The following is a 16,497-nucleotide window of genomic DNA, read 5'->3' on the forward strand; positions in this document are numbered from 1 at the left end:
GAAGAAATTCAGGAGCTTACCCCCTGGGCAACTAATGCTGTAATGTTGAAATTAGTGTTGAAACAATACAGTGGTGCTCAAGAGACCAGAGACAGATGAACTCACATGTGGAGGTTAGAGGAGTTGACAAAAATTGGGAAAGTGACAAGCCAAAGAGAGATTTGAAAATCCTATTTGAAGGATGACAATTTTAAAATCACAATGTTGCGTGACCAGGAGCCAATGTAAGCTAACAGACAAGAGATGATAAATGACAATGACTTGGTACAAGTAGGAAGAGGCAGCAGGTAACCTCAAATAAAAGCAGCATACTGTGGATGCTGGAAATCTGAAATATGAAGAGACATCAGGCTCAGGGTATTAACTCTATTTCTCTGTCCACAAATACAGCCAGATCTTCTGAATTTTTTCAGCACTTTTTGCTTTTATTTGGATGACCTCAAGTTAGCAATGGGTAGAATGTGGAAGATAAAAACAAGGAGTGCAGATGCTGGAACCCAGAGTCTAGATTAGAGTGGTGCTGGCAAAACACAGCAGGTCAGGCAGCATCCGAGAAGCAGGAAAATCGACGTTTCGGGCAAAAGACCATCATCAGGAATGTGGAAGTCTAGACAGGAGTGCATTGGAATACAGGTAAGAGTCATAGAGTCATAGAGATGTATAGCACAGAAACAGACCCTTCAGTCCAACCCATCCATGCCGACCAGATGTCCTAACCCAATCTAGTCCCACCTGCCAGCAACCACCCATATCTCTCAAAACCCTTCCTATTCATATAACCATCCAGATGCCTTTTAAATGTTGCAGTTATACTAGCCTCTTCCACTTCCTCTGGAAGTTCATTCCATACACATACCATCCTCTGCATGAAAATGTTGCCCCTTGGGTCTCTTTTATATCTTTCCTTTCTCACCCTAAACCTATGCCCTCTAGTTCTGGACTCCCCGACCCCAGGGAAAATGCTTTGTCTATTTATCCTATCCATGCCCCTCATGATTTTATTAACCTCTATAAGGTCACCCCTCAGCCTCCAACGCTCCAGGGAAAACAGCCCCAGCCTGTTCAACCTCCCCTATAGCTCAAATCCTTCAACCCTGACAACATCCTGTAAACCTTTTCTGAACCCTTTCGAGTATCACAACATCCTTCCAATAGGAAGGAGACCAGAACTGCATGCAATATTCCAAAAATGGCCTAACCAACCCTCTGCTACAGCCACGTCTCCTTCCTCAGCATCTGCCTCATCCGCCTATCGCCACCCCACCCACCTTTCCCCCAGCCCCATTTATTTCTCAGCCCCCTTCCCTCACCCCCCATCCTGAAGAAAAATTCCAATTTGAAACATTGACTCCCCTTCTCCTCTAATGCTGGTTGACTTGTGCTTTTTCCAGCTCCACTCTTTATCACTGACTCTCCAGCATCTACAGTTCTCACACCTCCAAGTTGCTGAAAACCATACTGCAAAGCCTATACCAAGGATGCCAAACTTGAACTTTTCTTTCTCCCTTTGCAGAGGCCTCAGTGGGTCTTTCTCCCACTGCAACCCCTGGTCAACTCCTCCACTCTGAAGCTCTTTGACCACATACTAAAACAAACTCACTACTACAGCCATGTCTCCTTCCTCAGCATCTGCCTCATCCACGTACCACCATCCCTGCCACCTTCCCCCAGCCCAACCCCTTTCCTGGTATTTATTTCTCAACCCCCTTCCCTTCCTCTCCCTCAGTCCTGACGAATGATTCTGACCTGAAACATCTCCTCTGATGCTCCTTGACTTGCTGTGCTTTTTCCCAGCTCCACTGTTTATCCACCCTGACTTTCCAGCGTCTGCAGTGCTCACTATCTCCAAATCCCGAGGAAGTGTTGCTGAACAAAGCGACCTAAAGGTACAAGTACAGAGTTCCTTGGAAGTGAGATAGACAGGGTGGTGGGGAAGGCACTTGGTACCCTTGCTTTCATTGGGCAATGCACTGAGTATAGGAGTTGCGAATTCGTGATAACATTGTTGAGGCCACTTTTAGAATACTGTCCTTAGATATCTATTCGGCGTGGACGAGTTGGACTGAAGACACATTCCGTGCTGTATAACTCTTATGTATTGATGAAAAACAACTCTGCTCGGACATATTCCAGATGTCCACTTCGATCTCCACCCCACCCACAGTCATTGTGCGAAAGGAAGTCAATCATCCTGGAGTCCTGCCTGCCCAAAGCTTTTCATCGTGCCCTGATTTTGACTTTTGGAAATGTGATAATCCGACGGAATGTACTAATAAAACGGGTCAATGAAGGCCGGTAAGTATGTATTCGCTTTACTCAATGCGGTAGCAAATACCTACAGAAGACTGTGAAATCACAGATACCCTAATAAACCAGAAGTCTAGCGCCCACCACTGCAAAAATAAATCACGTGAAAAGCTTTATTTGTTATCTTAAGCCAATACTAAAACGTCTTGAATTTACGATCTTTTTTTCAAAAAAACTTCCCATTCAGGAACTAAATCGGGTGTTCCTAAAGTTACCCCCGAAAACCATTCATTAGGCGTTTCGAAAAAGCGCAACGACTTTCTGCTGCCTTTCCTGAACGGTGGCGGTTGCCGTCACCATGTAAGGGCTGGCAGATGGGGGAGTTTCCTGTGACGGACAGTTCGTTTCGGATTCGATCCCACCCACCTCTGTCCGTACGTTCATGTTTCGGAGAAATTCCGCTTCGATTCTCACTGGCAGTAGGTGTTTCGGGAAGAGCGCAATCCAGTCGACATGATTAAAGCCATCCTGATATTTAACAACCACGGCAAGCCGCGACTCTCCAAGTTCTATGAGCGCTATGTGAGTATGAGGGAGAGAGGGCCGAGATCGCAGCGACCGTTAAACTGTCAACTTCCGCGTGCGATCCGTTGGGAGAGTGACCCTCCCCCCCCCCCCCCCAAACCGGGCACGCGCTCCAGGCCACATTTCAAAGTAGCGCTCGCGCTAGGAGCAGACTGGCGTTATCACAGGGAAGTGGTCTGCTCAGAGTGAGTTTCTGTATAAGGCAGTCACAGCGGTACAGTTCGTCCTCTGGGGCTCGCACAGTTTATTTTCAATTCCAGGATTGCCTCTTCATACCTGTTAGTGTACAGATGCCACCAGACTTCATTTCAATGCGCTGTACCGAATATTCCAAAGTAGAGGTACGAGGAATGTTTCGAAGTGTCTCCTAAATGCTGTTCTTCAGGTTATCCTTCCTGATGTAAGTACCTGTAATTGCCAGACTGCAGCTTTCAGGTACGTCTTAGCAGACATCAGCTGCACGAAACACTTTAATGTATGAGCTCAAGAAAAACAAACATGTAAAGTTCAGCGAGGAAGAATAATACCAAAGGAACATGTGTTATTTAAAGGGCCGAAATAGCTTTGAGTTTATCGAAGGCATTAGTTTCCGAACTGAATATTGGAAAAGTGGTATCCATTTAAATCCAATAGTGGCTACGCTGTGATGGTTGCTTTCCAATTAGAAGAGGAGCTACTGAGGGATAGGGCTCTGAAGTCATGGTGCATCAGTAGTTAATGTTGAGTTTGTGATCGTCGGAGAGTTGGAACGGGATAGGCATTACATTGGTGGGTATAGAATTCTAGTATTCCCACCAAAAAAAATCTAATGAGACCCTAATTACTATAGCAGATACTGCATTTATGAAGTACTAAAGTGCTTTGCAGCCAATAAGGTGTAGACTGTAACACAAACAAAAAGTGCTGGAGGATGGCATCATCTGTAGAGAAAATCAGAGTTAACTTTCCAGTCAGAACCTTTGTCAGAACTTATATGGTATCTGTTGCACTGAAGGACACTTAGCAGCCACTTTGTACACAGCAAGTTCCCACAAATAGTCATGCAATAATTCAGAAATTATGTTTTTGAATCTGTTGATATTGGCCAGGACACACAAGATCACTCCCTTGTTGCTCTTCAAAAAAAATGTCATGGAATTTTTTAAATATACCAGCTTAGAAAGCAGATCATTCTCAGTTTAACATTACCTCTTGACAGATGTGGTGTGTTAACTTATACTTTTATCCTTGACCTTTGGAGAAGGAGCAGGAGTAAGCCATTTAGCCCCTTGTTAGAACAGCGCTGATAATCTACCTCAATATCTTTTTTTTTACACACTATCCACATATCCATTGATGTAATTAGTATTGAAAAATCAACCAAATCTCTGTCTCGACTATATACAATTACTGAGTTTCCAAAGCCCACTAGGGCGGAGAACACCAAAGATTTGTCACTCTTGAATCAAGGAATTCTTCCTCATCTTAATGCTTTTCCCTTATCTTTAGACTCTGTGCCTTGGTTTAGATCTGCAGGCCAGGGGAGACATCCGTAGGGAGAGGCTGAACAGGCTGGGGCTGTTTTCCCTGGAACGTCGGAGGCTGAGGGGTGACCTTATAGAGGTTTACAAAATTGAGGGGCATGGATAGGATAAGTAGACAAAGTATTTTCCCTGGGGTCGGGGAGTCCAGAACTAGAGGGCATAGGTTTAGGGTGAGAAGGGAAAGATATAAAAGAGATATAAGGGGCAACTTTTTCATGCAGAGGGTGGTATGTGTATGGAATGAGCTGCCAGAGGATGTGGTGGAGGCTGGTACAATTGCAACATTTAAGAGGCATTTGGATGGGTATATGAATAGGAAGGGTTTGGAGGGATATGGGCCAGGTGCTGGCAGGTGGGACTAGATTGGGTTGGGATATCTGGTTGGCATGGATGGGTTAGACCGAAGGGTCTGTTTCCATGCTGTACATTTCTATGACTTTATTCCTTTAAGAATTTTGCAAGATTCTATTAGATTTCCTCGCATTCTTTGAAACTCTAGAGAATACAGGCCCAATGTCTTCGAGTCATAGAGTTGTACAGCATGGAAACAGACCCTTCAATCCAACTCATCCATGCCGACCAGATATCCCAAATTAATCTAGCCCCATTTGACAGCATTTGGCCCATATCTGTCTCAACCCTTCCTATTCATTTACCCATGTCAATGACATTTAAATGTTGTAATTGTACAATCTTCCACCACTTCCTCTGGCAACTTATTCCATACATGTGCCACCCTCTGCATGAAAAAGTTACCCCTTAGGTCCCTATTAAATCTTTCCCCTCTCACCTTAAACCTATACCTTCTAGTTTTGGACTCCACTATCATGAAGAAAAGACCTTGGCTATTCACTCTATTCATGCCCCTTATGATTTTATAAACCCCTACAAGGTCACCCCTCAGCCTCCGACACTCCAGGGAAAATAGATCCAGCCTTTTCAACCTCTCCCAGTAGCTCAAACACTCCAACTTTGGCAACATCCTTGTAAATCTTTTCTGAACCCTTTCAAGTTTCATAACAATATTCCTATAGCATGAAGACCAGAATTGCATATGGTATAACAAAAGTAGCCTAATCAATGTCCTGTACAGCTGCAACATGACTTTCCAACTCTCATACTCAAAGTACTGATCCATAAAGGCAAGCATGCCAAATGCTGCCTTTACAATCCTGTCTATCTATGACTCTACTTTCAAGGAACTATGAACCTGCAGTCCAAGGTCTCTTTGTTTAGCAACACTCCCCAGGACCTTACCCTTAAATGTTTAAGTCCTGCCCTGATTTGCTTTTTCAAAATACAATTGCAAAATTCTTCAGATGCAGCAGATCTGGTATAAAATAAAGTACTCAAGGATTTCAATAGATTGAATAGCTCTTGTGGGGAAAGAATTGATGATGTTTCCAGTTCAATGTGACTCATTGGAAATTTCCTCTTTATGTCTGAACAGGCTAATCTCTTGTAATTAATGCTAATCTACCATTTGCTTTCTTAATTGAAGACTGTATCTGCTCCTCAGTTTTCAGTTACTTATGAAGAAGGACACCTAGGTCAGTTTGGATACCAACACTTACAGTTTCTCACCATTTAAGAAATATGATGTACCTTCTTCCTGCTGAAATGGATAACCTTGGACTTATCCACATTATATTCCGTCAGTCATGTTCTTATCCATTCATTCTGCTTGCCCAAATCCCTTTGAAACACCCTTGCATCATTCTCACAACACATTCTCACCCAGTTTTACATTGTCCACACTTGGACCCGACAAATAAGTCATTGATGTAGATTTTGAACAGCTTGAGTCCAGTTGTTGATCCTTGCAGTATCCCTCTACTCAGAACCTGCCAACCTGAGAATGGCCTATTTATTCCTACTGTTTCTTTCTGTTAAGCAATTCTTAATCCATGCCAGCATGAACCTGGAACCTTGTGATGTAGAGAGATAGTGTTACCAATTTAGCACAGTTGAGACAATTTAGATAGGATAATGTGTATTTTGAGTGGTTCTTTGCAATTGTTGTTTTTGATACTAACTCGTCTGCAGCAATAGCATCAATGTAATTTAGGTGAAAGGCATAAAAAGTTGTATCACAGTTCAGGTCTTGTACACCCAGTGTAATCAGATTTTGAAAATTCAATTTAAAGTTATTTTTTTCTTGTTAATAATTAAGTTATATCTATTTATCAGTCAAAATTGCTGTTTAATTTACTTGTTTCCACCGAAAGTTAAATTAATAGTCTTCAATATTAAATGTTTGAACTTGTAGGCGCTCAATTTTTTTTTGTCTACTCAAGTCATTTTAGATTAGATTACTTACAGTGTGGAAACAGGCCCTTCGGCCCAACAAGTCCACACCGCCCCGCCGAAGCGTAACCCACCCATACCCCTACCCCTACATCTACATCTACCCCTTACCTAACACTATGGGCAATTTAGCGTGGCCAATTCACCTGACCTGCACATCTTTTGGACTGTGGGAGGAAACCGGAGCACCCGGAGGAAACCCACGCAGACACGGGGAGAACGTGCAAACTCCACACAGTCAGTCGCCTGAGGCGGGACCATGTAAATTTTGACTTTTCATTTCCTCAAAGTTTTGATTACATTATTTCATTTTTCACATTTTTGGATACAAATACATAGTGATTGAGATTTATTGTATAATTTGATTTTAGAGTATTATGGAAATTACATTTCAAATTATCGGTTTGAAGTTGGTACTGAAAAGTGATAGACAGTCAACAGAACAATATGAATTACTGGAGCACGGTAGCTCTAATAATTCGCTGATATGATGTGCTATTTTCCCACTACAAACATTTCAAGTTTCATAATTTTTCATGTGATTCAATATGCTGCTTCTGACTATTAAAATTAACTAATTGCAATTATGAAGTCACAGAATGAGGCTACCTCTGGAGGTAGTATTCCATCTCGTACCAAAGTTCAGTTCAGGTGAGTTCTGGAAATTTCTTTTGCAACTTTTAAGTTTTCACCCATTCATTCAATATATTCTTGTGGATTCAAGATTAGAGTGGTGCTAGAAAAGCACAGCAGGGCAGGCAGCATCCGAGGAGCAGGAAAAATTGACGTTTCAGGCAAAGCCCTTTATCAAGAAGGGCTTTTTGCCCAAAACGTAAATTTTCCTGCTCCTCAGATGCTGCCTGACCTGCTGTGCTTTTCCAGCACTGTTGTTATCGCCGGCATCTGCAGATCCACTTCCGCCTATATACTTGTGGATTAACAATCGCGAAATAAACATTGGCAATTATTTCCAAATTGCGCTGTACAGTTTGCTTCAGTCTGGAGAGGGAACTTATTTGCATTGACACAAACTATACAGTGGAAAGAGTGAGGACTGCAGATGCTGGAGATCAGAGCTGAAAATGTATTGCTGGAAAAGCGCAGCAGGTCAGGCAGCATCCAAGGAGCAGGCGAATCGACGTTTCGGGCATGAGCCCTTCTTCGTGATACTATACAGTATCAATTTCTGAGGCTTAGTCCCATATAATTGACTTTTAACTTTAGCCTAACCAGGGAAACCTTTGATATGCTTTCCTGTCTGTTGTCATTAAAGTGTTTATTTGGTTTCTGTGTTCATAGAAAATGTCTTTATTTTTAAGCTCTGGGATTTTTCAGCTTGTGAAACAGTACTGCACAAAATAAAATGGTTTTCAAAGGTGTTACAGTTGAATGTATATGTATTCTCACGTGATCAGTTATTTTTGTATCCATTCAATTGAATAGCTTTCTCAGTTGAGAAAAGCAGTAATTCTAACTTTGTCTGAAATATCAATTATTTAAGAATTGGTTTACACTGTAATAAATAGTTGAATTCTCTGTTAAAATGTCTGTACTTGCATTCATTGTTCAGATTGCAAAATATTATTTCATTTTGTTCCAACAATTCAATGCAATTTGTTTATACTGGACTGTAATAGAGATTTCAGAGCCACTAGGATCTGTTCGATTTGTATACATTGATGTTCTGACCATAATGCTAGAAATGGTATTTAAAAAATGCAAAGAACAATATACATTTGCATATTGAGCAATACCAGTAAGTTTAGAGATCTTCATTAGGACTTAATTACCATACCTATATTAATACTTGCGTGCACACCTGAATAAATGTTGCATTTTCTGAAGTGCCTGCCAATGGAATAAGACTTTAAAACTAAAGACCTATTCAATGGATGTTAAATATCTTTTTAAGTAATTGCTTGTAAGCTTTTCTTTTGTGTGTTAACGGGTCCTGAGCTTTGCTCGCAAAGTCAGCATTTGTTGTCCATCCCTAATTACTCTGGAGGTGATGGTAAGCCATCTTGAACTACTGCTGCTCATGTGGTGTTTATACATTTACAGTTTCGGGATTTTGAGCCAGTGATAAAAGAACTGCAACCTACTTCTAAGTCAGGCTGCTAAGTGACTTGTAGACAAATTTGTAGATGATGGTATTCACATATATTTCCTGCACTTGGTGGAGAATCTAGGTTCTGGATGTTGTGTCAAAAAACCTTGGCAAGTTGTGCATCTTGTAGATGATATGAACCACAGTTATCACATGTTGGTAAAAATGAAAGTTTCAGGTGTTTGATGGAGAGTCAGTCATTTGGACCACTTTGTCAGAAATAAACTTTTCTTTTACTTTAAATGCGCCTTCACTCACACCTAGGCAAATTGCATAATATTCCTGACTTTGTGCATTGTAGATTGTTGGCTTGCTTTTGACTTGCTGTTGTAGCTGCATTATTAATGGAGCTAGTCCAGTCAAATTTTTGTTTAGTAATGACTCTCCTGTTGTTTTGGCGGTCCAGTAATAGAAATTCCATTGAATGACAAAAGGAAGTGATTCAACTTTCCACTCTGAAATGTTAATTACCTGACCTTTTTTATAGAACAAGTGGAATGCCCGCTTCCAGCCCAACCCTGGATGTTTCCCAGGTCCTATTACATGTGGCACAGACTCTACAGAGTTGTGAATGGAGCCAAACCCCTCAATTATCAATAAATATTCTTGATTTTGATCTTTGGTAGGGGGAAGTTATTTCTGAAGCAGCTGAAGACAGTTGGATGGATATATCAGTAAGAAATTCAAGTAGTAGGATCTCAACTGAAGCAGCCACAACTATTTTCCTGTTGTGTTAGCTACCACTCCAGAGAGGCCCATTCCGTGATTCACATTGCTTTCAATTTTACTACAGTTCTTTGTCACATCTGAGTCTACCTTGTTTCATTCTCTTTGCCATGTTTACAGCAGACACTTTTGACTCTTGAATTCATATCCATAATCTTTGTTTGCGCTATGAGTTGTAATGTGGCTTGGAACAGTGTGGTCCTGTTAGAATGTAAACCTAGCATTGGTGAATATGTAAGTGCTGCTTGATAACACTCAATAGCTTTCATCACTTTGATTTAAAATGATGACAAGGTAATTGGCTGGATTGGATTTTTCCTGCTTTTTATGGACAGGACATGCAGAGGCAATTTTCCACTTTATCATATTGATGTTCTGGCTGTACTTGTTTAGCTTTGCTAGAGGCACATCTCATTTTGGAGCATAAATTTTAGAGCATATAGCCAAAATGTTGTCAGGGATTATAGACATTACTGTATCCAGCACAGCATTTTCCACGTATCACCTGGTGGGAATCAAATTGGCTGAAGTCTGTTGACTATAATGCTGGACATTTTAGTATGTGGCTGTGATGGATTATCTTGGCCTTCCTAATTGTAGATGGTTGCAAATGCTTCGGGTTTTTTTTTTACATTACCTTGAAGGATTTTCAAATTGTTTGAGAGTGGGAATGCTCATGAATGCTTCAATCATTTTAATTGTTCGTCACCATTCACAACTATCAGTATTCAGAATGCAGAACTTGATGATTTGTTGATTGTGGGATTTCGTACCTGTGTATAGCATGCTGCTTCAGCTTTTATCCTCATGCATGTAGTGAAATGCCTGTACAGGAGTAGTATAAACTTAGTTCTCGTATGTTAACTTTACTTCTCTTTCCCTACTTTGCTCACTTTATATTATGTTGGCCTTGACTTTGACTTATTTCTGTTACTTCTCAGTTAATCCCTTTTTCAAAAAATACACTTTCTAAAGTTGTGAACCAATCAAACAACCACTTTCCTGTCTTGTCACTACTCGATTTTCTAGGACTCGATGAAAGGCAGATGTTGAGAACAAACATTGGAAAAGCTGACATGATCTCATCTTCAAACCATCAGAGATATGCTTGCTCTTTTTTAAAAAAAAGCACATGATCAATTTCAGTACATTTTCTTTAAGATACAGTGTCGTCCTGCCTTGACAGTTAAGGTGCTCTCCATCATACAGTATGCCAGAATTAAAACACTAAATTGGTCAGATTCACAACGATCTCACAGCTCAAAACTGGATACTCAAAGTCATAGAGATGTATAGCGTGGAAACAGACCGTTCAGTCCAACTTGTCCATGCCGACCAGATATCCCAACCCAATCTAGTCTCACCTGCCTGCACCAGGCCTATATCCGTCCAAACCCTCCTTATTCATATACCCACCCAGATGCCATTTGAATGTTGCAATTATACTAGCCTCCACCACTTCCTCTGGCAGCTCTTTCCATACATGTACCACCTTCTGCATGAAAAAGTTGTCCCTTAAGTCTCTTTTATATCTTTCTCCTCTCAACCTAGCCTATGCCCTCTAGTTCTGGACTCCCCAACCCCAGGGAGAAGACTTTGTCAATTTATCCTATCCATGCCCCTCATATTTTACAACTCTCTATAAGGTCACCCCTCAGCCTCCGACGCTTCAGGGAAAGCATCCATAGCCTATTCAACCTCTCCCTATAGCTCAAATCCTCCAACTCTGGCAACATCCTTGTAAATCCTTTCTGAATCCTTTCAAGTTTCACAACAACTTTCCGATAGGAAAGAGACCAGAATTGCACACGATATTCCAACAGTGGCCTAACCAATGTCCTGTACTCAATATTCTGACCAATAAAGGAAAGCATACTAAATGCCTCCTTCACTATCCTGCGACTCCACTTTCAAGGAGCTATGCACCTGCACTCCAAGGTCTCTTTGTTCAACAGCACTCTCCAGGGCCTTACCATGAATTGTATAAGTCCTATTAAAATTTGCTTTCCCAAAGTGCAACACCTCTTATTTATCTAACTTAAACTCCATCTGCCCACTGGCCCATCTGATCAAGATCCTATTGTAATCTGAGGTAACCTTCTTCACTGTCTACTACACCTCCCAGTTTTGGTGTCCTCTGCAAACTTACTAACTGTACCTCTTATGCTCACATCCAAAACATTTATGTAAATGATGAAAAGTAGAGGACCCAGCACCAATTCTGGTGGCACTCCACTGGTCACAGGCCTCCAGTCTGAAAAACAACCCCCCACCACCCTGTGTTTTCTACTTTTTGAGCCAGTTCTGTATCCAAATGGCTAGTTCTCCCTGTATTCCAACAAGATCTATCAATTTACCTTTATACAGATTACATGTAGAAGTGTTGAGGAATCAAAGCAATATGATAAAAGACAATTCTGCTGTAATGTGCAGTCATATGATCTGGCATATTCATCACTCTTGTATAATTCTGAAAAGCCCAATTTTTTTTATGCCCAATGGTACTCTCTCCAAAACAATTGTGCTTCTGTATAATTTGGAATTATGAGTGATTGAATATGCCAGACCATATGACTGCACATTACAGCAGAATTGTCTTCTATCATATTGCCTTGATTCCTCAAACATTTCGAGTATCCAGTTTTGAGCTGTTACATGGGTTCTGATTCTGACCAATTTAGCATGTTGATTCTGGCGCACCATGTGATGGAGGGCATCTTCACTGTCAAGGCAGGACTATACTGTATATTAAAGAAAATTGTGCTGAAATTGCTCATGTCCTTTTTAAGGGCAGGTGTATCTGATGGTTTGAAGATGAGATCATGTCAGCTTTTCCCACGTTTGTTCTCAACATTTGCCATTCATTGAATCCTGAAGGGCAGCTGCAGCTTCAGGGGGCTGCTGGTCTGAGATACAGAAAATCAAGCAGTGACAAGACAGGGAAGTGGTTCACAATGTTAGAAAGTGTACTTTTGGAAGAAGGGGCTAACTGAGAAGCAACAGAAATAAGTGAAAGGCAAGGCAATATAAGTGAGCAATGGAGGGAAAGGGAAGTAAAGTTAACATAAGAGAAGTAAGTTTATACTGCTCCTATACAGGTTTTTTTGAGAAAAAGGGAGTGACTAAGGAATTTAAGGGAAGACATGACAGTAGAGCTCACACCAGTGATATGTTCCTTCTCTACTTGTAGCAAATCATGGAAGCTTCAGTTGTCCCTGGCGACTACATATACAGGTAGTGTGTCTAGACATAAAGGCTGAACGAACATAGTATGTATTGGTAGCAATGGCATAGGTAGAAAAAGGGATGTGGTTCTGCAAGCAGAGTTTAGGGAGCTAGGAAATTGTTATTTTTATACATCTGTGTGGTATCTCTGGGTCGCTTCTGGTGCCACATGCTAGTGAGGATAGAAATAGGAGATTAATTCAAGTGATTGCATGGCTGGAGAGATGGTACAGGAGGGAGAGCTTAAAATTTCTGGGACATTGGGACATGGTGAGCACGGTACAAGGTGGACCAGTTGCACATGCGCTGGATTGGGACCGGCATCGTTTTCAGGATATTTACTAGTGCTGTTAGGGAGGGTTTAGACTAACTTGGCAAGGGGTTGGGAACCTTTTGAGAGAAGTTCACTATGGGGCGATTCATGACCACAATTAGAAGAGACCACAAGTGAATTAGAAAGGCATAAAACTTGTAGGATAGTTAATGCACAGGGGAGTTTGACAAGATTGAATGATGTATTAATTTTAATGTGTCAAGTCTGATGCACAAAGATGAGTTGAGGGCACAAATCAAAACTTAGGAGTATGATGTCATTGCTGTCACTGAGGCATGATTAAGAGCAGGGCAAGATTGGCAGCTGAATATTTAGGATATAAAATATTCAGGCAAGACAGGGAAGGCAGTAAACAAAAAAAGGTGTGGTAATGTTGATTGGGAAATCAATTAGAGAAGTAAGGAGGGATGACATTTTAAAAGGCTTCTCAAATGACGCCATGTTACAAAACTTAGACATGAAAAGGAGCAATCAAACTGCTGGAAATATCCTATAGGCTCCCAAAAAGGGGTGATATGTAGGCAAATTTTAATAAATTGTAAAAGGTAACGATAGTGGTGATTTTAACTTCTGCAACATTTACTGAGGTGAAAAGTTTGAGACGGTGTGGAATTCTTAAAAAACTCTCCTGGGCACATTTTAAGTCAGTACGTACAAGGCCCCTCGAAAGATGGGTGGTCCTGGATTTACTTTTAGACAAGTGGTTGAAGTATTAGTGGGGTGCATTTTGCAGACAGTGCTCATAAATCTGTTATATTTGAGATTGATTTCAGGCCTATCCTTATCCTTATCAAAAACAAAATTTTAAACTGGGTGAAGACTGATTTTAATACGATTAGGTATGATTTGACCAGTGTGGACTGGGAGTAGGTCTTCTTTGGTAATTCTGTGTCAGAGCAATGAGACATATTCAAGAAGAAAGTGGGGAAGTACAGGACCAACATGTTCCAATAAAGATAAAGTGTGGGACCAACAAATCCAGGAAACCCTGGATGTCATGGGATATCTATCCATCTGTCTGCCTATCCATCAGTCTATCTATTCGTCCATCCATCTATACGTTTATCTATCAGTCAGTCAGTCTTACCTGTCTTACCTCAAAATAGTGGAATCCCTAGAGTATAGAATGCGCATGGAGGAATTTAAAGGAAATTAGGAGAACAAAAAGGAACATGAAAGAATAAGGAAATGTAAAATAAAGGAACATCCTACATTTAATTTACAAGTACATTAAGGATAAAAGGATAACTAAGACACATAAAGGACCATAGTGGTAATTTGTATGTGGAGCTGGAGGATATCAGCAGGATTCTAAATAAATACTTTGTGTCGGTGTTCACTAGTAAGAGGGGTGTAATGGGTATAGAAATCAGAGAGGAGGACAGGTGATATAATTAAAGAGATTAACATTGATAGAGAGGACATTCTGAATGGTCTGGTGGGCTTATAAGTAGATAAGTTTCCAGGGCTGGATGAAATGTATTCCAGGTTATTGAGAAAGGCAAGGGAGGAAATAACCGTGGCACTGGCAATAATTTTCAGTTCCTCTCTAGCTACAGGACAGTTGCCAGAGGACTGGAGAACAGCTAATATGCTACTGTTATTCAAGAAAGGAGGAGGAGATAAGCCAGGAAACAATAGCTCACTCAGTCTAATGTTAATGGTCGAGAAGCTATTAGAAACCATTCTGAGGGGTAGAATTAATCTGTGTTTTGGAGATTAATTAAAGAGCAGTCAGTTTGTTCTTAAAGGAAGGTCATGTGTGATCAACTTGATTGAATTTTTCAAAGCAGTAACCAGATGCATAAATAGGGGCAGTGCATTTGACGTAGCCTACTTGAACGTCAGCAAGAATTTTTATAAGATCCTGCATGGGAGACTGATAAAGCTAAGAGCCTAGGGGTTCCAAGGAAATTTGGCTAATTTGATCCAGAATTGGTTGAGTGATGGGAAGCAGAAGGTGCTAGTTGCGGACTGTTTTTGTGGCAGGAAGCCTTTGTCCAGTGGGGCAATCTGTGTTAGGGCCTTTGTTTCTGGTGTATATAAACGATTTAGACTTGAATCTAGGATGGTTGATCAGTAAGTTCACAATGAAATGAAAACTGCTGGGGTGGTCAGTAGTGAAGGGATATCGTTAAATTATAGGAAAATAAAGTAAGCTGGTTAGATGCACCGATCAGTGGCAAATGGAATTCAATCCAGATATGCGCGAAGTGATGCATTTGCATAAGATAAAAAAGACAAGAGAATATGTAATGAATGGTACAACCCTGGGAAGCATGGAGGATCAGAGGGACCTTGGTGTGCATGTCCACTGGTCCCTTAAGGTAGCAGAATGGGTAGATAAAATGATTAAGGTGGCATATGGGATACTTGCCTTTATTAGCCGTGGCATGGGGTTGAAGAGCAAGATATTATACTAGAACTGAATAAAATGTTGTTTAGGCCACAGCTAGAGTATTGTGCAGTTCTGGAATTTGCATTAAAGGAGGGATCACGTTGCCCTAGAAAGGATATAGTGGAGATTTACCAGAATATTGCCTTGGGTGAAGAGCTTTTGTTACAAAGAAAGTTTGGATGGACTGGGATTGTTTTCTTTGGAGCAGAGAAGACTAAGAAGGGAAGAACATAATTGAGATGTATAAAATTATGAGAGGCATAGATAGGGTAGACAGGAAAGAACTTTTCGTTTAGATTAGATTCCTTATAGTGTGGAAACAAGCCATTTGGCCCAACAAGTCCACACCGACCCTCCAAAGAGCAACCCACACAGACCCATCTCCCTTGACTAATGCATCTAACACCGTGGTCAATCCACCTGACCTGCACATCAACTGCAGCACCCGGAGGAAACCCATGCAGACATGGGGAGAATGTGCAAACTCCACACAGACAGTCGCTCAAGGCTGGAGTCAAACCTGGATCCCTGGCGCTTTGAATCTGCAGTGCTAAGTTTGGTGGCGAGATCAATGACCAGGGGTGTAGACTTGAGATAAGGGCAACAGGTTTAGAGGAATGAGAGGAAATACCTTTTCACTCAGAGGGTGGTGGAACTGGAACTCGCTCCCTGTACTTTTTTTTAGTTATGCACTGCGATTTCAAGGCATACATGGCTAATGGCTAAGTGTTAGAAAGTGGAATTAAAATAATTGTTTTCACTGTTTTGAAGGGTGCAGTCTCAGTTGTCTGAAGGGCATTTTTTGTGCTGTAGATCTCTGTGACTCTGAATAAGGACAGTTAATTTTCTTCCCTAAAGAGCAGGAGTGAACCACAAGGTTTGGTAAAACTGTGGTTTAATGGTCTTGGTACTAAACCCAGCATTTTATTCCAGATTTATTGAATAGCTGAATTTGAATTTCTCAGCTGTGGTGCTCAGGTTTGAACTTTTTCAAGTCTCTGAAATACGTACTGGTCCAGTAACATAACCATGCTACTATACCTTG

The 16,497-nt window shown here is 41.1% G+C and overlaps 1 protein-coding gene and 1 long non-coding RNA gene across 7 annotated transcripts in view; one reads left to right on the top strand and one right to left on the bottom strand.

Moving 5' to 3' along the window:
• Nucleotides 1–496: 496 nt before the first annotated feature.
• Nucleotides 497–2,787, bottom strand: LOC140485726 (uncharacterized). The gene is made up of 3 exons (XR_011962421.1): nucleotides 2,674–2,787; nucleotides 1,747–1,880; nucleotides 497–607 (listed from the first exon to the last, which is right to left on the bottom strand). It is a non-coding gene; the product is annotated as an uncharacterized lncRNA (long non-coding RNA).
• Nucleotides 2,090–16,497, top strand: part of LOC140485708 (AP-3 complex subunit sigma-1) — a 136,427-nt gene continuing 122,019 nt past the window's right edge. For 3 of the 6 annotated variants that reach the window (XM_072584147.1, XM_072584189.1, XM_072584173.1), the window contains exon 1: nucleotides 2,619–2,829. In XM_072584147.1, the coding sequence (XP_072440248.1) occupies nucleotides 2,761–2,829 (69 nt within the window). In that variant the 5' untranslated portion in view covers nucleotides 2,619–2,760. Of the gene's footprint in view, nucleotides 2,296–2,613; nucleotides 2,830–2,987; nucleotides 3,174–16,497 lie in introns of those variants that run through there. The other 3 variants (XM_072584181.1, XM_072584165.1, XM_072584156.1) reach the window with 3 other exon arrangements.

The sequence above is a fragment of the Chiloscyllium punctatum genome, chromosome 2 (assembly GCF_047496795.1).
Source record: "Chiloscyllium punctatum isolate Juve2018m chromosome 2, sChiPun1.3, whole genome shotgun sequence".
Classification (NCBI taxonomy): Eukaryota; Metazoa; Chordata; class Chondrichthyes; order Orectolobiformes; family Hemiscylliidae; genus Chiloscyllium; species Chiloscyllium punctatum.